Source organism: Triticum aestivum, chromosome 4A (genome assembly GCF_018294505.1).
Source record: "Triticum aestivum cultivar Chinese Spring chromosome 4A, IWGSC CS RefSeq v2.1, whole genome shotgun sequence".
NCBI lineage: Eukaryota > Viridiplantae > Streptophyta > Magnoliopsida > Poales > Poaceae > Triticum > Triticum aestivum.
In genome coordinates, this window is record NC_057803.1 from 88459014 (window position 1) to 88480918 (window position 21905).

The 21905-nt window shown below is 44.9% G+C and overlaps 2 protein-coding genes across 4 annotated transcripts; one reads left to right on the top strand and one right to left on the bottom strand.

Moving 5' to 3' along the window:
• Window positions 1-9059: 9059 nt before the first annotated feature.
• Window positions 9060-14294, top strand: LOC123085322 (uncharacterized). Of its 2 annotated transcripts, none has more exons than XM_044506946.1 (6): window positions 9060-9495; window positions 10504-10684; window positions 10749-12095; window positions 12193-12272; window positions 12373-12511; window positions 13480-14294. In XM_044506946.1, the coding sequence occupies exons 2-6, from the start codon at window positions 10678-10680 to the stop codon at window positions 13983-13985; spliced, it is 2079 nt and encodes a 692-aa protein (XP_044362881.1). In that variant the 5' UTR covers window positions 9060-9495; window positions 10504-10677; the 3' UTR covers window positions 13986-14294. The 2 variants fall into 2 exon arrangements, with proteins under 2 accessions (XP_044362881.1, XP_044362882.1); XM_044506947.1 differs by having other exon boundaries at window positions 10759-12095.
• A 1763-nt stretch (window positions 14295-16057) lies between these two features.
• LOC123085323 (phosphoenolpyruvate carboxykinase (ATP)) lies at window positions 16058-21126 on the bottom strand. 2 transcript variants are annotated; one of them, XM_044506948.1, is made up of 12 exons: window positions 20918-21126; window positions 20514-20790; window positions 19105-19322; window positions 18856-19009; window positions 18583-18768; window positions 18044-18342; window positions 17585-17758; window positions 17418-17483; window positions 17141-17319; window positions 16877-17046; window positions 16613-16781; window positions 16058-16520 (listed from the first exon to the last, which is right to left on the bottom strand). In XM_044506948.1, exons 1-12 carry the CDS (start codon window positions 21048-21050, stop codon window positions 16377-16379), a joined length of 2169 nt encoding a protein of 722 aa, XP_044362883.1. In that variant the 5' UTR covers window positions 21051-21126; the 3' UTR covers window positions 16058-16376. The 2 variants fall into 2 exon arrangements, with proteins under 2 accessions (XP_044362883.1, XP_044362885.1); XM_044506950.1 differs by lacking the exon at window positions 20918-21126 and having other exon boundaries at window positions 20514-20795.
• Window positions 21127-21905: the final 779 nt, after the last annotated feature.

The following is a 21905-nucleotide window of genomic DNA, read 5'->3' on the forward strand; positions in this document are numbered from 1 at the left end:
TCAATATACTCTAACATAGGTGACTTTGTCGCCGACCAATTCTAGATGAAGTTCTCTTGTGTGTTCTTGCATTTGTCTCATGCATATTTGTTTCCAACTTCATCTAGACTTATGTTTTTTAGTTCCTTCTCTTTTATTTTCTGTTCTGCATTCCTTGCATCCAATTCATTGCAAATCTTTCAGTTAATTCCTTGCAAATTCTTGTGAGATCTTACTTGTCTAGTGAGCTGAGGTGACAAATGTTTTCTCTGTGTTGAACTCGGTCTCACCGGTCTGATGCTTTCGATCCAACCGAATGCTCTTGGTACAACCGAACCACACAACTCGGTGTCACCGATTTCACTACAGGAAAGACATCTTGCCACTTGTTTCTGCATTCTTTTTGATCCAGCTCCACTCAATGAATCTTGTCCTCGACCAACATCCCATTCAACTTGCTGCTTTGTTCTGTGACTCAAGGACCAAACCCATCATGAAAAAATCTAGAAGAACCCTTCTTGGAAATTGATGTCAAAGGGGGAGAGAGAGATCACATCAAAGCTTAATCATATCTATAGGGGGAGAGAATACTCAAGGGAAGAAAGAGTAATCATCAAGGACCCCAGATGCTTGGTGTTCAAGAGGAGAGAAGTCACATGTCTTCAAGAGGGGAAATACATGTTCATATTTGCTCGTTTGCATTAGCTCTGTTTATTTCCTTTGAGCTCTAATTTTGCTCTGATTTTCTGTTCCCTATCTTCTCCCAGTATCCCATGCTAGATTCAGGGAGAGCAAGACATCTAAGGGGAGGAAATCCTTGAATTTATTGCACATCTTTACCTTTGGGGACATGTCTATATCCAATGTGGTACTTAGTACTCACTCTACATGTCATCCTAGTCTTGGTACTATTGTGGTTTCTTTTGTTTGCTCTGGCCAGTAGGTGTATCTGTGTTATCTAACCTTGTTTATGCAGGTTCATCCCATCCTAAGCCAACTCAAGACCGTAAGGTAAGTATATGCATCACATTCATGCGTATGAGAAATTCTTGCTGATGTACATATTGTTTGCAAGAAGGACTCATGAGCATGAAGGTACATTTCTCATATTCACATCATTTGCTCTGATGCATATAGCCAAGATACATGTAACACATTGCTTACTCTGTTATTTTTATGCATTCACATGCTCCTATATTCCATATTCACATGATTGCACACATGTAGGGGAGCCTATGCATGTTACATGTCTTTCCTAAGCTTTACTTACTATTCTCTATATATTTATCTAAAGCTTTGATGTATGTTGTCATCAATTACCAAAAAGGGGGAGATTGAAAGCACAAGTGCTCCCTAGGTGGTTTTGGTAATTAATGTCAACATATCTCTTGTTGGACTAACACTTTTACCTAGTATGTTTCAGATAAGTTCAACAATGAAGTGGCATGGACTAGAGGATGTGGAACCCCTTCAAAATGCTAAGGACAAAGGATTGGCTCAAGCTCCAAGTTCAAGACTCTACATTTTCTATTTTAGTGATCCAAGATCACATTGAGTCTATAGGAAAAACCAATACTATTAAGAAGGGATGAGGTGTTGCTTAATGGCTTGCTTGCTCAAAGTGCTTAGTGATATGCTCCAAAGCCCTCAACCACTTTCTCACTTCCAAATATGTCCCACACCAAATATCCAACTCAGCCCCACCAATTCTTTCTATTCGGAGCCACCGAGTTCAGTTGACATAGCCACTGCCAGAAACCCTAATCAGTTCGGTCTCACTGATGGGATCTCGGTCTCACCGAGATGGGCTTGCAAACTCTCTGTTACCCATTGCAATATTTTCGGTCCCACCTAGATATGCAATCGGCCCCACCAAGTTTGCTTGGCCAACTCTCTATTTCGCTTATTACCCAAATTGGTCCCACCGAGTTTGAGTAATCGGTCAAACCAAGTTTTGGATTTACCCTAACCCTAGCACATCGGCCCCACTGAGTTGATCCAGTCGGCCCCACCGAAAACCCTAACGGTCACTAGATTTGCTGAATCGGTCCGACCGAGTTTATCAATTCGGTCCCACCGAGATTGGCAAGTTGTGTGTAACGGTTAGATTTTGTGTGGAGGCTATATATACCCCTCCACCACCTCTTCATTCGTGGAGAGAGCCATCAGAACAAACCTACACTTCCAACCTACTTTTTCTAAGAGAGAGAACTACCTACACTTGTGTTGAGGCCAAGATATTCCATTCTTACCATATGAATCTTGATCTCTAGCCTTCCCCAAGTTGCTTTCCGCTCAAATCCTATTTCCACCAAATCCATATCCTGTGAGAGAGAGTTGAGTGTTGGGGAGACTATCATTTGAAGCACAAGAGCAAGGAGTTCATGGGTTGAAGTCTCCAGCCGTTACCCTTTATGGGTTGAAGTCTCCATCAACGTGGATGTACGATAGCACCACCTATCGGAACCACGACAAAATCTCCGTGTCTCCAAATTGCGTTTGCACACTCCAATCTCATCTATTTACATTCTTGCAAGTTGCATGCTTTACTTTCCGCTGCTCATATACTCTTTGCATGCTTGCTTGATATGTATTGTGGTTGTTAAACTTGTGCCAAAACTCCACTTCAACCTAAAGAAATTAAAAACTGCAACTTTTAGCACTTAGTGTCTAATCACCCCCCTCTAGACACCTCTTCTCGATCCTTTCAAGTATATATAATACAAAAACAAAATATTAATTGGTTTGATACAATACTTATAGTAGTGGTTTATTATTCTTATAGTAGCGAATCTCACAAAGGTTTTTGTTGAGTTTTGTGTGATTGAAGTTTTCAAGTTTTGGGTTATCTTACGGTGGATGAAGGAAGGATGTAAGAGCCTAAGCGTGGGGATGCCCCGGCATCCCAAGCTATTATCCAAGAATGAGCAACCAACTAAGCTTGGGGATGCCCCCGAGTGGCATCCTCGCTTTCTTCCAACAACTATCGGTATTTTACTCGAGGCTATATTTTTATTCGTCACAAGATATGTGTTTTGCTTGGAGCGTCTTGTATGATATGTGTCTTTGCTTGTTTTATTTTGTGTTTTAAATCATCAATCCTTGCTGGACACACCTATTTGAGAGAGCCAAAATTATGTCATGACTTGTTAGAATTTCTCTCTATGCTTCACTTAAATCTTTTATGAGCTAGGAGTTGCTCTAGTGCTTCACTTATATCTTTTTTAGCACGGTGTGCTTTGTTAATTTTTGAAGAAATGATCTCTTGCTTCACTTAGATTTTTTTGAGAGTTAGTAAAATTTTGAAGAAATTCTCTCCTGCTTCACTTAAATCATTTTGAGAGAAAGAAAATTTGTTATGCTCATGATCTTCACTTATATTTGTTCGAGCTTATGAAAATCAACACATGAAAATTAGTGCCAAAGTGATAGACATCCAAGAAGGATAAAGAAAAAGTAAATGTCATGAAGATCATTGGACAAAATAAACTTGATTCTTAGTAATAGTTTTGAGATATGATGATGTGATATGTGAGTTATGTTGATGAGTAATTGCGCTCTAGTAGGAATATTGGTGTTAAGGTTTGTGATTCCCTATGCATGCACGAAAGTCAATAATCATGCAATGAAAATTATATCCTACTTGTGGTGCATTATTCGGTGTTAATTATGCTTAATGCTTATTCGTTTCTTGGTTGGTCGCTTCTCAATCTTTTTGCCAGCCTTCATTTTGCACTAAGTATGACCTCTACTTGTGCATTCAAAATCCTTTAAACCAGTTTCGCCACATGAGTCCACTATATCTACCTATATGTGGTATTCTTTTGTTGTTCTAAGCAAATTTGCATGTGCCATCTCTAATTTTCAAAATAAACTTCTCTTTTGTGTGTTTGTTTCACTCGCGGAGCGGTGAGGGGTGGCTAATATTTTCCATGCTAGATGTGTTATTCTCAAGATGAGTGTTTATTCACTTGTCATTGCACGAGAGTAAGGCAAAGGTATTAGGGATGCCCAGTCCTGAAATGAAAAAAAATGAATTGACTTTATGGTGTCAAATAATAAATTTCTTGAAAAGTGTTGGTATGGAGGGCACCCGTGGATACGGTTAGCCATGGAAAGTGAAAGTTATGATGGAAAAGGGAATAAACTTTATTTTCTGTTTGGGAACCGCCTATGGCATATCTAGCATTGAAAGTGTTGGGAACTCTAAGTCGTTTTCCTTGGTGGGATGGATACACCTCCCAAAATATTTTTATCTCTAATTTTTTGCTTTGAGCTCTGGCACCTCTACAAATCCCCACTTCCCTTTGCGAATGGCCTTTCTTTTATTTTATGCAATTTTTTTTGAAATTTGAGTCTCCATCTTCTCTCATAATAGCACCAACTAGGAGGCAATATGATCGTGCTCAAGTATTGAGTGTAGTTAATATTCGAGTGTGTTTCACAAATGGATCAATGTTTGAGCATGATGGGCTAGTGATAGCTTGTTTTAGCATTGATATTTTGAAAGACATGGTTGCTTGTTGATATGCTTGAGTATCTAAATTATTATGTCAAAACTAGACTATTGCTTTGAATCACATAAAAGCCCAAATGTCCATGCTATAAAGAAAAGAATATGATATGAGTTGATGAACATCACTCCGCATAAAAAATTCTGCTTTTATCACTTACCTACTCGAGGACGAGTAGGAGTTAAGCTTGGGGATGTTGATACGTCTCCAACATATCTATAATTTTTTATTATTCCATGCTATTTTATTATCAATCCTGGATGTTTTATAATCATTATATAGTCATTTTATATCATTTTTTGGTGCTAACCTATTGACATAGTGCCAAGTGCCAGTTGCTGTTTTTCCATATTTTTTACATCGCAGAAAATCAATATCAAACGGATTCCAAATGCCACAAAACTTTATGGAGATTTTTTATGGGCCAGAAGGAAGGCAATGGGCCCTAGTTGCACCTGGGGGGTGACTCGAGGGGGGCACAACCCACCAGGGCGCGCCATGAGGCCCAGGCGCGCCCTGGTGGGTTGTGCCCACCTCGGGTGCCCCCCGGACCGCCTCTTTGCTGTATAAATACCACAATATTCCAGAAACCCTAGAGGCATCAACGAAATATTCATCCGGCCGCCGCAGAGTCCAGAACCACCAGATCCAATCTAGACACCATCTCGGATGGGGTTTACCACCTCCATTGGTGCCTCTTTGATGATGCGTGAGTAGTTCTTTGTAGACCTTCGGGTCCGTAGTTAGTAGCTAGATGGCTTTCTCTCTCGCTGAATTCTCAATACAATGGTCTCTTGGAGATCCATATGATGTAACTCTTTTGCAATGTGTTTGTTGGGATCGATGAACTTCGAGTTTATGATCGGGTCTATGTTTTTATATCCATGAAAGTATTTGAGTTTCTTTGATCTATTTTATGCATGATCACTTATAGCCTCGTATTTCTTCTCCGATATTTGGGTTTTGTTTAGCCAACTTGATCTATTTATCTTGCAACGGAAAGAGGTGCCAGGTAGTGGGTTCGATCTTACGATGCTTGATCCCAGTGACAGAAAGGGAACCGACACGTATATATCATTGCTACTAAGTATAAAAAGACGAGATGTATATCTACCGCCATATAGATAAACGGGTCTTGTCTACATCATGTCATCGTTCTTATTGCATTACTCCGTTGTTCCATGAACTTAATACACTAGATGCATGCTGGATAGCGGTCGATGTGTGGAGTAATAGTAGTAGATGCAGGCAGGAGTGGGTCTACTAATCTTGGATGTGATGCATATGTAATGATCATTGCCTGGATATCATCATAATTATTTAAAGTTCTATCAATTGCCCAACAGTAATTTGTTTACCCACCGTTTGCTATTTTTCTCGAGAGAAGCCACTATTGAAACCTACGGCCCCCGGGTCTTCTTCCTCATATATTTGCCTTGCGATCTACTCTTCCTTTGCATTTTTATTCAGATCTATTAAGCCAAAAATACAAAAATACCTTGCTGTGTTATATCTTTATTTATTTTATTTGGCGTTCGATCTATCAATCTATTACAATTTATCTCACGTTCGTTTGCCTATCTTGAGGCGCTGTACACCGGAAGGGATTGACAACCCCTTTAACACGTCGGGTTGCGAGGTGTTGTTATTTGTGTGCAGGTGCTGCTTATGTTGTGTTGCTTGGTTCTCCTACTGGTTCGATACCTTGGTTTCATAACTGAGGGAAATACCTACCGTCGTTGTGCTACATCATCCCTCCCTCTCCAGGGAAATACCGATGTAGTTCGAGCTACCATCAGCGACCCTCGATTCCCATGCGTCTGCCAGAAGGTGAGAAGACTGGTGTTTTTTTACAAGAACACCCTCCCAGGACCAGAGAACATGCCTATAAAATAGGCCAAGGGCGCATCGAGTGATTCATTCATCCTTAAGAAAGAAAATCCCATCCCGCTCAGAAAAACCTCAAGGCACATGGCCGGCGCCACTGGCTCATCCTCGCGCCCTCATGGCCAACTCCCACGCGACTGGCGCAGCTTCTCCGTTTCACGCCTTCAGCTGTGCGATCTCCAGCGGCAAGGGTACCTCCCAGCCGCGGATCTCATACCCGTCTGGGCTGGATTGACCTCGATGAACGGCGAAGCGTTTGCAGAGAACTTTTCTACACCAAGCAAGGATGAGAGGGTATGTTTTGTATCCTTCCTTCTAAGAGGCATATGATTTCCCATTCACCCTTTCCTAAGGGGCCTACTAGAGTTTTACGGGATCCAACTCCATCACCTTACCCCTGGATCAATTCTGCATATCTCTGGCTTCATCGCCCTTTGCGAGATGTTTCTGGGATGCGAGGCCCACTTTGAGTTATGGAGGAAGTATTTCTTCCTCGCCCCTCATACCCATGGGGGGGTCAATTTTTTAAGTAGGCGGAGCCGAAGTGTGTCGTATAGCCAGCACAGGATCCCTCACTGTGCAGTTTGCGCCGCTCCCGCGCCGTCCCCTACCCCGCAGACGGCTGGTCCGCAAGGGTAGCGGTGGGTGCTTGTGCCCGCCACTCCGGCTCGGACGCACACGCTAGAATCGGAGGCACGCGCCACCCACCGTGAGAGGAAACTAGCAAGTGATAGGGACACGGCGGAGCCCGATGAGGATGAGCGGCTCCTCGCTTGGGTCTATCGCTGGTCACTTATGATGGCGGAGATGGACGTTTAGCGACTCCGTCGGAAGAACACCAAGGCGCTCCGGCTTGCCATTGAGTAGTCGGAGCACGAGGCGGCGGGGGCGACCCAGGTGGCGAAGCTCAAGCAGCAACAGGACAGGGCCGTCCGATGGCTCAAATGGCTCATCGTTCTCTTCGACTCGTCCTCCAATGACGACTACGACCACGACGCCTCCTCCGAATACTCGGACGATTTACCACCAGCCGCCGATGCGTACAGCTGCGGCATCGACCAGAAAGGGAAAGGGCCGGCGAGGAAGTGGTGAAGATTCGTCGTCTCCACTTTAATTTCAAGTTTTTAGATGTAGTTTTTAAACTTGTCCGTTGTTTATATGCATTATGTGAACTTTGGCGGCCTTTTGGAGATCCGTTGGTGAACGAAGTGTGCATTTCTATGTGGGATTCTATGTTTGTTTCATGATGTACACAATTTTATCCATATTGCATGTTTTAGTATGGATATAAGACATCAGATATGAGAGTGAATTTTTGGAACCCGGGTGTATTGAAGGACCTTATTTTAAATACTTTGAAAATCACATTTAATGTTTCAAAAAATTCTGAAAAAAATTCTACGTGGTCATATGGATGTATATTACACATGTGTAAAGTTTGGTAATGAAATAAGTAAATAGGCGACCTATATAAAAATGACAAAATGGTGATTTTCAAATAGTGAATAATGCATGCACTGTTCATCTTTCCAAAACCACGATTTTGTCATTTTTGTGTAACTCACATGGTTACTTATTTCAGCATCAAAATTTGCACATGTGTAATATACATTCATATAAACATGTTGATTTGTTTTCAGAATTTTTAAAACTTCAAAAAAGCATTTTGGCACAGTTCAAAAAATAGGGCTCCAATGCACCTGGGTTCCAAAGTGACTTTTTGATCAGATATGAGATACACGGATATGGACGACGCGATTTGAGGACTGGCCAATCAATGCCTGCGGACGCGTCCGCTGACATTTGAGGGCTCGGATTTGATGACCGCGCGTGTAGATGCTCTAATTCATTTTGTGTGACACCTGCGAACTAAGACTACGACACTTACCAAACTATAAACTATATACAGAACATTTTTTTGCGGGGGAACTATATACAGAACATACTCCCTTGGTCCTACGATGTAAGGCATTTTTTGACACTAAATCAGTGTAAAAAGCATTTTATATTATGGGACGGAGGAGTAATTTTTAACATGTCTTAGTAAAGTTAGGGAGACAAAACGATGTAGTCTACCAAATGCCTCGTGACTATGGCCTTGTTTGGTTCATAAGTCCTAGGACTTTTTTTAGTCCCAACTTATAAGTCCCAAGTCCCTATAAAGTCTCTGCCTGTTTGGTTTCTGGGACTTGTTTCTATAAGACCATATTATAACTATAAGTCCCTATAAGTCCCTCTTTGAGAGTCTTATTTCATAAGTTCCAAATATCCATTTTAAGTCCCTATAAGTCCCTCCTGATTGGTTTAGATGGGACTTATAGAGACTTATTTAAGTCCATAAACCAATAAATCCATAGAAACAAACACCCTTTATTTCTCATTCCATCAGAGGTCGCAAAGATGTCCGGGAACCGGGGTTGATTTTTCAAACAAAATCAACAACTTTCCAAGACGGAAAAGAGCACGGCCGCCGGGTAATGACAGGGACGCGGCGGCGACGCTCATCCAATCCCCTCCCCGGCGCAAAACAGCCTCCCTGCGAGTGGGTCCCTAGTCTACGACCCCCACGTCAGCATCACGGCCCGCCTCACCGTGAGTTGTTTATCCACTTGGACGGTTGGGCCGTTGGGCGGGCGGATACGCACGAACATCTCGAGATCCCCGCCCTCCGCCACTCCCGCGCGCTCCACGCTCCACCGTCCGTTTCGCGCTCCGAAGATCCGGCCTCATCCACCACCACCTTCGCCCGCCGTCTCCCTCCCCCACTCGCGTCCCGGCCGTCTCCTTTCTTTAATCAAAAAAAAATCTTCCCGAATTCTCCTCCATCCCCCCACTAATCCCACCGGTGATCCCTTTCCCTAATGCTAACGATGAGCAGTCGCCGCGACTTCTCCACGCCTAACCCCTCTCCTCCCTTCCGCGCTTCTTCTTCTTCCTCTCCTTCTCCTTCCTGGCGTTCCGTACTGATTTGGTCGTCGCGCCTGGGTTCGATTTGACCGCCCCCACCACCTGTCGTATCCGCCCGTGCAACCGCTCCGGCCGTTCGTTTCTTGGTTCCTGGTTCATCGGTTTTCTTGCGCTGGTTTAGGGATTATTGGGAGCGATACTTGTACAGGTGCGTGCCGAGTTCCTCCTCATAAAAGGCTTTCCGTTTCTTTACTTTTATTCTGATGTTGTTGTTCTAGTTTTATGTGGGCTGAGGTTAATCGTTTTCTTGCTTTATGCGTGATATATACCTTGGTTTCATGCATGACTATAAATGGAATTTTTGTTGCTGTTGGCTTCTTGCCGCGCATGGACTCAATCATTGAAACAGTTCTGAGCGTTCGATCAGTTCCGTGTCTGTCCATAATAAGAACTTAGGTGCGGCGGCTGCGCCGGAGGATCATGTGCTATTTTGGCTTGTGTACCAGAGTAAGGTTCATATTAGACAGTTACTAGTGCGGGTCCTTGTTAGTACTGTCATCATCATCAATGGAAGTAAACAGTCAGTAGTACAAAGTTCCATAAAAGTGGAAAAGGGGCTCAAAAGATCCAAAGAATAGAAGGAGGAAAATGTATCTTTAACAGTGCCAAGGCTGTCTTTTACCTGTAATAAGTTTCCTTTGACAGGTCAACCAAAAGTCGTAGTACTACTCAACTTAGAACCGTGTGGCTTAAATTGAAATCGTTGAACTGAAACTTTGCATGCCTAACTTGGTTTCTGAATGTCAGCGATTGACATTATGACAAAGTATTCAAAATTTGAATGGTAAGAGTACAGTACTTTTTTTGCGATTATTAGATTTTTTTTTCTTGGTGTGGCTCCTAGAAAATTTCATTACCAAGATGCAATCCTGCTTGCTGCAATATCTGATTGATCCCACCGGAGCCTGATTAGTCGTCTATCTTGCTCTCCGGCCTTAGCCCCGGATGAGCCTATCTTGTGTGTCGTGTGTGTTTTGGGCTTGTTGAGCTGTGCCCTCAGCGGTACCTCTGAACTTATTTGTTGTGTTTCTTGGGCGTGTGTTTCTGAACTAGTCCTTGTATGTGCTCGTGGCGGTTTGCTTTATTTATAAAGCGGGGCGAAAGCCTTTTTCGGTAATATCTGATTGATATCATCTAAATTTATATCATTTTACAGTTCTGCACTCTGCGTACCATGTGAACAAGTTTGAAGATAGGGCCATATCTGTGCTGCCGTGCAGCACAATGATATCTACTAAGACGCCACATTGGTGATTGTTGTAATTATATTGTTCAAAAGTAAGAGACGTTGAAGAAAATCGACATAGATTTGTGACGGTGGATACTGGTTATGGAAGGTATATTATTAATCAGAACAATTTGAATCAAAACGAGACAATGAGCAAAATGATGATTTAACAGGACTTCCCAGAGCCTTTACTGTTATGGAGATTTCATCACATGAACCATCAGAAGCAGAAATTTTAATTGGACATGAAGATGACACAGAATTGACACCTTGCGAAGGTATGCAATTTGAGTCTGAAGATGCTGCAAGGGATTTTTACAGCTTGTATGCGAGACATGCAGGTTTTCGAATTCGGATCAGCAGGTATACCCGCTCCAGACATGATAATTCAATCATTTCTCGTCGTATTGTATGCTCAAAGGAGGGATTTCATGAAACACGTAACTGTGAAGGCCTCCACCCTGACCAAAAACAGCAAGAACGGACAGGTACTAGAGTTGGTTGCAAGGCTATGATAATGATAAAAAAAATTGATCCTGGCAAATGGGTAGTTACTAAATTTGTGAAAACCCATAATCATGGATCAGTTCCACCAAGAAAACTTGATATTAGGTCAGCACATCAGGACCTTAATCCAGTTGAAAAGCCACATTCTACCGAGGAAGACTCTGTTGAGGAACCGGCTGAGGGAATGGAATTTGATTCTGAAGAAGCCGCGAAATTGTTCTATATAAATTATGCGAGGCTTAATGGTTTCCGTGCGCGTATTAGCAGGTATTGCCGTTCAAGACGTGATAATTCAATCATTTCTCGCCAGATTGTGTGCTCCAAGGAAGGCTTCCGTGAAGTTCGAGCCAAGAAAGAGATCACAGACGAAGGGAAAACGAAGCGCCCAAGAATGATAACCAGAGTTGGTTGCAAAGCTATGATTGTAGTGAAAAAGATGAACTCTGGAAAATGGATGGTATCTAAATTTGAGAAGGAGCATAATCATTCGTTGTTATCTTCTAAACAGGCCCCTAGTACATCGAACATTACTTCTGGAGAAAATGCTGAATTTGCTGCAAAGAGTTCAGATCCTGATGAAGTGAAGGTTGAGGAATACAGTGCAGGGATTCAATGTAATTCTACAGATTCACTCACTGTACTTTACAACCAATTATGTCAGGAGGCTATAAAATTTGCGAAAGAAGGATCAGTCACAGAAGAAATTTACCATGTGGCGATGTCTGCCTTGAAAGAGGCAGCAGAGAAGGTTGCTCAAGTCAAAAGTTGTCATCCAATAATGCCGCACCGTGGAGTTTCTGGTAGTGAAAGTAAACATAAGGTCGTACAGATGAAAACTATGAGTGCTTCGCAATGTTCAGATGTGGCCAAACAGAAAACAACACCTTCGCAGCTCACGGTGTTTCAAGAGTCTGTGTCCAAACTAATGTTCATTCCTACCAACCTGTTGACTGATTCCGGCTTAGCTAATTCTGATAGCAATCATCCGTCATTGTGTGCTTTCACCTCAAGTGGTAAATACACTATGTATAAGATGCTATCAATTAACCCAGTAACTTATTGCTTATAAACTCTTCTGTTTATAACAAATGTTGCATGTTCTATCAACAGGGAGACAATGCGGGCATGGATCAGAATGTTCCTATTTGCATGCTGAGAACAGAAAGGAGGACTGTCCTGAGAAATATCAGGTTACCCTGCCAACCTCCTCATCTGTTTCAGTGATATTCTCCACAGCATTTGATATTTCCTATTGGATTACAAGGTTCTTATTTGTAGTTCTAATTGCAGAATAGCACTTCGAGTCGGGCAACACAGGGAAATCATTCAACCTATCATGGACATTCTGAAGAAACTACAGTTGCTATTCCTGCTATACCTCTGACGCTTCACATGCCTTTGCCGAGGAATTCACCTGGAGCTTCTGCTGGTTAGATTTCATTTTCTTGTGCTGATTACAGAATAAATATTTATAACTTTATCTTCCCAGCAAAGAAGTACTCCCTCTGTAAAGAAATATAAGAGTGTTTAGATCACTAAAAAAACACTCTTATATTTCTTTACGGAGGGGAGTATCATGCATGTTGTTGCAGTAATTTTGAAAAAAAAATCTAATGTTTCCATTTGGTCTAGTTAATGATAGATTGACGGGTTATCATGTTTCCATGCCAAGTAGTTCTACTTGTGTGTTTTTAAGACGACAGCAGGTTTCATTGAGTGGGAGCAATTCTACTTGTTTAAGAAAGAGGAAAGGAGTAAGATGGAACATGGGAAATTCAGTATGGATAGAACTTATGATAAAACTGGTATAGGTTTCCTTTGACCATGACCTGCCCTTGTCGCTTCCTTTTTTTCGAGAAGGAGGAAAACCCTCGGCGTTTGCATTGATTGATGCACACAACCCTCCCCTTGTCGGTACCTAGGTGGTAAGCCCACAATTCCAACCCATGGAACATAAATAGTAGACGTGTACATAGAAAATTGATCTTTCAGGATAGGTGTCAAATTAGAAGCTGAGACCGGAAATGAGAGTAATTTTCATCATTTTTTGAATCTGTGGTTTCATCCTTTAAGATGTTCCATGTCCAGAATAGTAAATTGTATATCATAGCTTTGCAAATAGTTTGGTCAGGTTTTCAGTGCTGATTCTGGAACATTTTAAAATTTGGACATACTGCAAATTAAAATGTTTCTGTCCTCAGAGTCAATGACTATTGTATTTATAGTCCCATACTATTGCAGATAGCTTCAAAACAAGTTATACTGTTTTTCATGAATCAACACACGAAGCTACTGTTGTTTAAGGCTTTCACACACGCACATTAGTCTTTTCAACTTTTAATAGATCAAAGCAGTACAGGGCATTGACTGATATATGTTCATTTCCATGGGCTACAGATGGACAGTACAAATTGTTGGCTGCACCTATCGAAGCAGTTCCAATTTCATACCGCCCTGCAGAACCCATCAGACAACCAAAAAGAAGTTTTTGTAATTTAGGTCCATTGCCAGGTGTTATGTCTGAACTGACCAGGCAAGAAAAAGGTCCACACCCTCTTGTGCATGCTACAGCTCTTGCTTGTGGTGCTCGTGTTGTTCCTGTTGAGGAGGCAGCTTCGCTGATCAAGGCCATCGAGTCCAAGATCAGATCTGGAGGGGCCAAAATAGCAAGATTACCTTCAAGCAGGTTGACACGTCTAGTTCCTGAGGCGATCTCCATGTCATCGTCTAGTGAAGATGGCGAGGAGAATGACCACAGTGAGCCACCGGCGGTGAATGTCGAAGGCTACTGCCATGATGATCAGATATCTGAGGAAATGAAGTTGCAAGGTGAGGCATCAGAGTTGGAAACTGATTTTGAGAATTGTTCTGGGCATGAAAACCATGATACTGCTGATTGCTGACAGATGATGACTGAAGGATGAAAGTTGTCTGAAGATGTATTTTTCTGAACCATAAAGCTGTATGAAGATCGAAGCTACCCTGCAAGGTAGTAAATTTATACTATAATTTAAAACATTTGTGTATAATTGGATTTAGGATTCTAACCACTTGTCTCATGTCGATTATAGACTGTAATTGGGTTAACTCAAATAGTTAACTCCATTGAAGGGTTTTGTAAAAAAGAAAAGAACCACCCTTGCAGTGTTGGTGGATAATCTGTACATGAACTACTTTTATAGAAAGCAAAGATAAAGGCATTCATACTTCCACTGGCTGTATCTTTCTGGAGAGAACATTTAGCAGTCAATAATGTTATGATCGTTTTGAGAATAAAAAATTTATGATCAAATTCGATGATGGTTTTGCTTCTTCGCATCCATTCTGTAGCAACTTCTTTGTAAGCAAACACGTACCAGGAGTTCAGCATTTTACATATCTGTCAAAAGCACACCTGCTATCCTGTGCCTTGAACTGAAATGATGACCGTGTGTTTGGAATCGGTTTTGCATTCAACTACTTTCTTTCATATATTCACTATTTTATGAACTGATGTTCTACTTGCACGGGTTATTGTATGAGTTTTGCACATTTCAACATCCCACACTAAAAAGATAAGGATTTTTTTTAACTTGAAGCCTTCATACACCCATATAAGAGAAGAAAAAAATAGTTGTATTTATCTATTGGTTCAACAAGATTCTGTGATTATGACTTTCGTCTCCACTCATCCCCCCTTTTTCAAGTGACCAGAATCTATTTCCATTTGGTTGCGATCGTCAAAATTGACTGCAAACGCTGCACCGTAAACAAGGGGCAAGACACGTTTGCAACCACTTCTACTTACCGGCGCAGACATTTAATTTTGATGCAAACAATCAGAAGAAGAGAAAACCTGTCATGTCAAAAGGAGGCATTGCTTTTTTTTTTCAGCGCCACAAAGTTTATTGGCTCGTTTCCATCTTCATTTCTTGTAGAAACAGATACTGATCAACATCACTCTTTTATGCCTGAAACTGAAAGTCTCCAAACCCGTAGGGATGACATGAAGTAGCCACACTGGTCTACCTCGCGTGCGCGCACCGGCTCTATCTTGGAGGCAGCAGCAAGGGAAATCAAAGAACTTGTGATTTGTCAAAACATCGTGCTCTCGCCTGCTAGATTTAAAATTATCGCTGACTTTTAGCTACTCCATCACCACGAAAAGGAAAGCTCGCTTTGTCCAAACCGTGTCGTACCAAACCTGTACTTCAGTACATCTGATGTACGGCGAATACGACTTCTCTTTTGTTTTCTCTTAGTAGCAATACAGTAAAAGTTTAAGTCTGACCATCTACACGAAGTCTTAATATGACCAGCATTTCTTTCCATTTTTTAAAAAGTTGTTCGTCTGATCCGCAGTGGTTTCTCTATCTACTATTTTTGCATTAACAGCCATTTTGCACTGGTCTGCAAGTCCTTTTCCGGTTTAATAAAGCTAGGCATGAGAGTCCTTATTATCTGACTATCTTGCAGCAAAAGCACCAGTGATGGGTTATCATCTATTCATACGTGACCTGCTATATTATTTCAAATCTCAGCCACATTTTTCGATCAGTATCTAACCATCATCGTCCCAACCTCATTTTATTGTAACAATTTACATAACAAAACTGCACACGTTCAAAAGAATGCAATTTTAGACAGTATTATGGAATTCTAAGGGTCTCTTTGGATTGTAGGATTTTCACTGAAATTTTGGAGGATTTAGGGTTGCTAAATTCCTATTGATTGCTTTAGCAACAAAAAATAAATCCTATTGATTGCATTCATGTAGAGTACCCTCAATTTCATAGGCTCGAACCTCACTTTATTTTTACTTCAAGAAGCTCTCTCTTCAATCCGCGGAGAATTGCCCTGTTTTGAAATCTTATAGAAAAATCCAGAGTAGCCTGTGTTTTCTTATCAGTACGTTTAACAGGACTCAGATTTCAAGATTTTCAGGAGGTCGGAAATTAGCAAAAGCGATGTATACAAGACAAGAGGCACATTCCCAAGCAGAATAATATGGCGTTATGCATTAACAGGGAAGAACATAGGGTCACACGATTCATATCAGGCAGACCGATCCGAGTTCCAAATCTGAAAGCACAGTGCATCTGTACATACCCAAAACAAGCACCAATCTGTGACAGAAACTACTAACATTGCGCATGAAAAATATACGGAACCAAGTCTACTAGTACCCCCCCGCACATGGACCCGATTTTCGTCATCATCATCATCAACCTAGACACAGCACACACACACCACCGCTTTATTCTGAAAAAAACACATTTCCTTCACATCGCACTCTTCATCTGCTTCATGGGAAATCAGACTTTGGGTCCAGCAGCGAGGATCTCCTCGGTGAGGGTGCTGTCCTCCCCGATCTTGTAGCTGGCGAACACCTCGAAGTTCTTCCCGAACAGGCCGGCCAGCTTCAGGAGCGTCTCCTTGTACGCGGCCTTGTCCGTCCACTGCACGCGAGAAAGCAATCGCTCAGTGCATGCTCACAAGAAGAGAAGCAACCAAAGCAGAAAAATGGCTGGATGAGCTGAAGAGGGCTTACGGTGTTGATCGGGTCGAGGATCTCAGACGGCACGCCCTCGATGGCGGTGGGGATCTCGAGGCCGAAGACCTCGGTCTTCTGGTAGTTGGCCGTGAGGAGCTCGCCGGAGTGGATGGCGTCGATGATCTTCCTGGTGTACGGCAGCTTGATCCGCTTGCCGACGCCGTACCTGGACAGCGACGAATGCAGGGTCAGCTCATCATCTCATACGCATGGTGGTCGTGAGGAATCGCATTGCAAGGATATGATAGACAGGGATCGCACCTTCCGCCGGACCAGCCGGTGTTGACGAGCCACCCGGTGGCGCCGTAGGTCTGCATCTTCTCGGCGAGCATGGCGGCGTACTTGGTCGGGTGGAGCATGATGAAGGCCGCGCCGAAGCAGGCCGAGAAGGTGGCCTGCGGCTCCTTGATGCCGTCCTCTGTACCGGCAACCTGTCACGATGACGATGGCAAAAGCGATCAGAGAGGCATCCCTGAGGAACAAACAAGCTGGTGAATCAACGAATGCTTAGCAGAGTGTTATTACGAGAGCAGTGTAACCGCTGATGAAGTGGTACATGGTCTGCGCCAGGTTCAGCTTGCTGACGGGCGGGAGCACGCCGAAGGCGTCGCACGCCAGGAGGATGACGTTCTTGGGGTGCGGCCCGACGCACGGTATCTTGGCGTTGGGGATGTACTCGATCGGGTACGCGGCACGGGTGTTCTCTGCGATACGGTCCGGGATGCAATGTTATTACTACCATCTTTGCTACGTGATTTCTGTCAGATTTTATCTGTGGTTGGCGATAATGATGGGTTTTTACCTGTGACAGATTTGTCGGTGTAGTCCACCTCGCGGGTGTGCTCGTCGAAGACGACGTTCTCCAGCACTGCACGAAGAACATTTCAGTCGGATGCAAGCCACGGCAAATACGATTCCCACTGTTAAATTGTTTAGGTTTGAAAAGACCAGAGAGATAGAGAGAGCTACCTGTTCCGAACTTGATGGCGTTCCAAATATCAGGCTCTTTCTCCCGGGAGAGGTCTATGCACTTGGCGTAGCAGCCGCCCTCGATGTTGGAGACGCCATTGTCACTCCAGCAGTGCTCGTCGTCGCCGATCAGGAGCCTGTTGTGGTCGGTCGACAGCGTCGTCTTTCCAGTACCTGTTGTTGTTGTTGCGAGAGAAACAAAATACAAATCAATTTTCCCAACTTTTTCACAAAACATGTGGCAAATGCAGACAAAAAATGCGTTTCATATTTTTGGAAAACTGAAAAAGTGACATCACACGATAACGAAACTAGAGCTGTATGGTATGGACAGGCTGATGAGCAAGGCGAAGGCGTCAGTCAGGTGCATGCGATTGGGCAGGTAACGGCACCGCAGCGTTCTTGCGGCCGGATCCATCCATGGATGATGGGTCTGTTCCGTTCTGTTAACGAACGTACCTGAGAGTCCAAAGAAGAGGGCGACGTCGCCGTCGCGGCCCATGTTGCAGCCGGAGTGGAGGGAGAGGATGCGCCTCTTGGGCATGAGGTAGTGCATGACGCCGAAGAGGCCCTTCTTCATCTCCCCGGCGTACTGCGTGCCCAGGATGACCATCTCCCGCCGCCCCAGGTTGATGTCCACGCTCGTCGACGACGTCATGTAGTGCGTGTAGCGGTTGCAGGGGAACTTGCCGGCGTTGTATATCGTGAAGTCCGGCGTGCCGAAGCTCTCCAGCTCCTCCTCCGTCGGCCGGATACACCTGATGCACATACCATGAGTGGTCACTACTACTCCCTCTGTTCCTAAATACTTATCTTTCTAGGCATTTCAACAAGTGACCACATACGGAGCAAAATGAGTGAATCTACACTCTAAAATATGTCTATATACATCCTATGTAGTAGTCATTTAAAATGTCTAGAAAGACAAATATTTAGGAACGGAGGAAGTACAATTCTTACTGTAAAAAACGTACTGCAAGTGGTAGTATTATTATTACATGTTGTGCATGAAGAGCGAGTGGTAGGCCCTGGCGGAGATGATGCGGACTTTGATGCGGTTCTCGGGGTCCCAGTTGAGGAACTGGTCGTTGACGTACACCTTGTCCAGGGAGTTGAGGTAGTCCACGGCCCTCTCCCTGTTGGTCAGGAACGTGTGCTCGTCCATCTCGATGTTCGGCGAGCCCCTGCAATTACATGTTCATCACTTGTCTGAAGACTAGGAAGAAGGAAGAAGCACATGTTCAGTTCAGCTATGGCGGCAGAGCACTCACTTGCCCCACCAGAGCTCCTGCGCCGCGGCCTCGTCCTTGACGATGCGCTTGTCCCTGGGCGACCGGCCGGTCTTGGCGCCGGACAGCGTCGCCAGCGCGCCGGTGGCCGTGATGAACGACCCCTTCTCGTACTTGATGGCCTGCTCGTACAGCTCTGTTTTTTTTTGAGTTGTTTGGAACACAGCATCAGAACACACGGGCCACGGCATGCAGAGATATCTTAACAGATTTCAGACGACAGCCGCGTACCGCCGGGCGAGAGGTTGTAGAGGACGTGGGTGAACTTGAGGGAGCTGTCGCTGACGCTGATGGTGGGGGCGACGTGGTGGTGGTGGTGGTGATGGGGCTGCGGCGGCGGCGGCGCGGCCGCCGGCGCGCTGGTCTTGGCGGCGGCCTCGCCCTTCCTGGCCGGATCGCCCCTCACCACCTTGGGCCCGGTCTCACGGGTCAGCGACGCCAACGACGCGCTGCATCCATCACAGCGTCAGTTTGCATGTGGTACAAAACCATTTTCATCAGAACTAAAAATGCACCCGGCAGTGAGTTCACCATGTAACGCGAGCTCATTTGTCAACGCAGCAGATCGATCTATGTACGCGATGAGCTAGACCAAAAAAAGACAGTGTTTGAGGAACTAATACGAAAAGGACACGAGGTTTCTTGGGAATACGGTGGCCGGCTGCACCGGCACGACGGCGACGGCGACGTCGCGTCAAGCCAATGTTTCCGGCACCCCCATGCCCAAGTTGCCGCCGGCCCCATGCGTGCATCATCCCAGATCGCGTGCGCGATCGTGTCCGCTACGCGCGTGAACCACCGCCCCTTCGTGATTTCGCACTTCCTAGAATGCTTTGTGCTGACATTACGCTCTAGAAAAGATGTTGCCGCCCTTGTTATTTTTTGTATTGTAGTATGAATAATCAAGGAACAAACTTTGTGGTGCGAGCTTTTAGTATATGGGACTTCTCTGCGGTGCGATAAGAACAAAACTATTTAAGTGACATTTTGGCACTTCGATGCAGGCATGAGGCCACGTGAATACATACGTGGAACCATGCCCAGAAGATGTGGCGCAGATTTTATTGCGACGGTGGCACAGGCACTTTTGGTTGGAAAACGACCAGCGGGGTGATCGTCGTCACAGCCCTCTTTTTTTTCTGCCCTAGTGATTCCAGTTTTCTTCAATTCAATTCATTTACGGATTTACCCCTCGCCTAAAAAGTTTCATCCAGACTATTCCCGTCTCATCAAAATAAAAAACTTTATATTCTTCCTTCTTCTTCCTTCTTAACTTGGTGTTACTTTCTGTAAAAACAAAAACTATGGCCCAGCGTCCAGTGTCTATAGGCGAAATGCTCAAGGGTGGACCGAGCGGTGACGTGTATTGCCGTCATCCGACGCGCACGTGGCGGTCAAATGGACAAGTACAGTAGAAGATTATTATCGTGCATGTCCCGTCCTCCGTTCTTTCTTCCCAAGTCCAGCGAAAAGCAAAGCGTTAAATAAAAGGAGGCCTTAAAATATTCGCCATTCTCCAATTAATTGTATAATTGCCAAGAAAATATTAATGGCCGCTTTTATCATGTCAGGGTAGAAGCAAAGGCAGAAGCGAACGGGGGTGCGCGAGAGGAGAGGAGAGGATTGATCCGTTGATTGACCTGATGGACTGGAGCTGCTGCTTCCGGCGGTCCTCGTCGGAGACGGCGACGGCGAAGGGGGAGGCGCCGGTGTCCTTGATGGGCGTGGTGGGCGCCGAGCGCTTCCGCTGCATGGAGTGCAGCTCGTCGATGTTCTGCGCCCGCACCGGCGCCGAGCTGTCGTCGTGGCAGATCCCGTTCTCGTGCTTGGCCGCCGCCGCCGCCGCCTTCTTCTCCGGGTGCGTCGTGTCGATCCGCGCCAGCCCGTTCGGCGCCGCCATGGCCGCCCCGCCTTCTTCTGCTCTTCCAAGAAAACAACGACAAGAACAACCAACATTAGCAACCCAGCGATCCTACGCTACGCTACGCACCATTGGTGCGAGCAAGAACCAGAGGAAGAGAGAGGATTTGTACGAGGCACGCACGAGGAGAGGAGAGAACAGGGGTACGTGAGGCAGTAGGGGGGTGGTGGCGGTGGCACACGACGGCACAAGGAGCTAGTGAGAGATGTGTAGAGCCCCGGCGAGGGAGGCTTTTAAAGGGGCCGGAGCTAACCATGGTTAGGTTACTTGACCATGCCCTTCGGGTTGGCTTGAGGGAAGGGAAGCTTGTGGTGAAAGCGGGTGCGGGAAATCACCACCAAAGTTCACCGCGCGCACTAAATGAGTTCAGATGGGGGACGAATACGCCCCCGCGTTGGGTTGTGACTTGTGACCCATATGATGAAAGGAACCACAGCGTGTGAATTGTGATATAGTACTAGTAGTGTGGAATAAAACGATTGGACTGGTGATTTTTTTTTTGGCTATTTAGGATGGTGTGTAAGATGGGTTGATTTTGGAATTATGGCAAAGGATTCAAATCGGGCGGCCGATCACGCGCACCGATCGGTTGCGCTCCGCACGGGTCAGGCGTCGGTGGACCCATGCGTCGCCGAACACCGCTCAACCTTATCTCGAGCACGGCTGACCGAGGGTGTGCGTCATGCGCAGTTGTCACACCGAGAAAACGCCGCAAGGCTAGACTGCGCGATTTGGGGCGTTGTTCTACGCCACCAACCCCGGGCGTTGGCGCTGCCGCATGAAAGACGAGAGGAGGCGATATGTGTGGCAATGCACGGAAGCTTCCCCAACACCGCTGATTGTTGCCGGATGGCGTTGGAGATGGCTAGTTACGTTGACAGCTAGATGTGATAAAGGCAAGGTGTGGCGTTGCCCGGGAGCTTCCTCAGTGCCGCTGATTGTTGCTAGATGGCGTTGGGGATGGCCAGTTACATCGATAGCCAAATGTGATAAAGGCAAGGTGTGACGTTTCCCGGGAGCTTCCCCGACGCTGCTGATTGTTGCCAGATGGAGTTGGAGATGGCTAGTTACGTTGACGGCCAGATGTGATAAAGGCAAGGTGTGGCGTTGC

Coding starts and splice junctions, on each gene's coding strand:
- LOC123085322 (XM_044506946.1), top strand. Junction 12,096..12,192: donor GTGTGCTTTCACCTCAAGTG/GTAAATACACTA, acceptor TTCTATCAACAG/GGAGACAATGCGGGCATGGA. Junction 12,273..12,372: donor ACTGTCCTGAGAAATATCAG/GTTACCCTGCCA, acceptor TTCTAATTGCAG/AATAGCACTTCGAGTCGGGC.
- LOC123085323 (XM_044506948.1), bottom strand. CDS start 21,050: ATGGTTAGCTCCGGCCCCTTTAAAAGCCTCCCTCGCCGGGGCTCTACA. Junction 19,323..20,513: donor CAGCAGCTCCAGTCCATCAG/GTCAATCAACGG, acceptor TGATGGATGCAG/CGCGTCGTTGGCGTCGCTGA. Junction 16,782..16,876: donor ACCGGCTGGTCCGGCGGAAG/GTGCGATCCCTG, acceptor GTCGCTGTCCAG/GTACGGCGTCGGCAAGCGGA.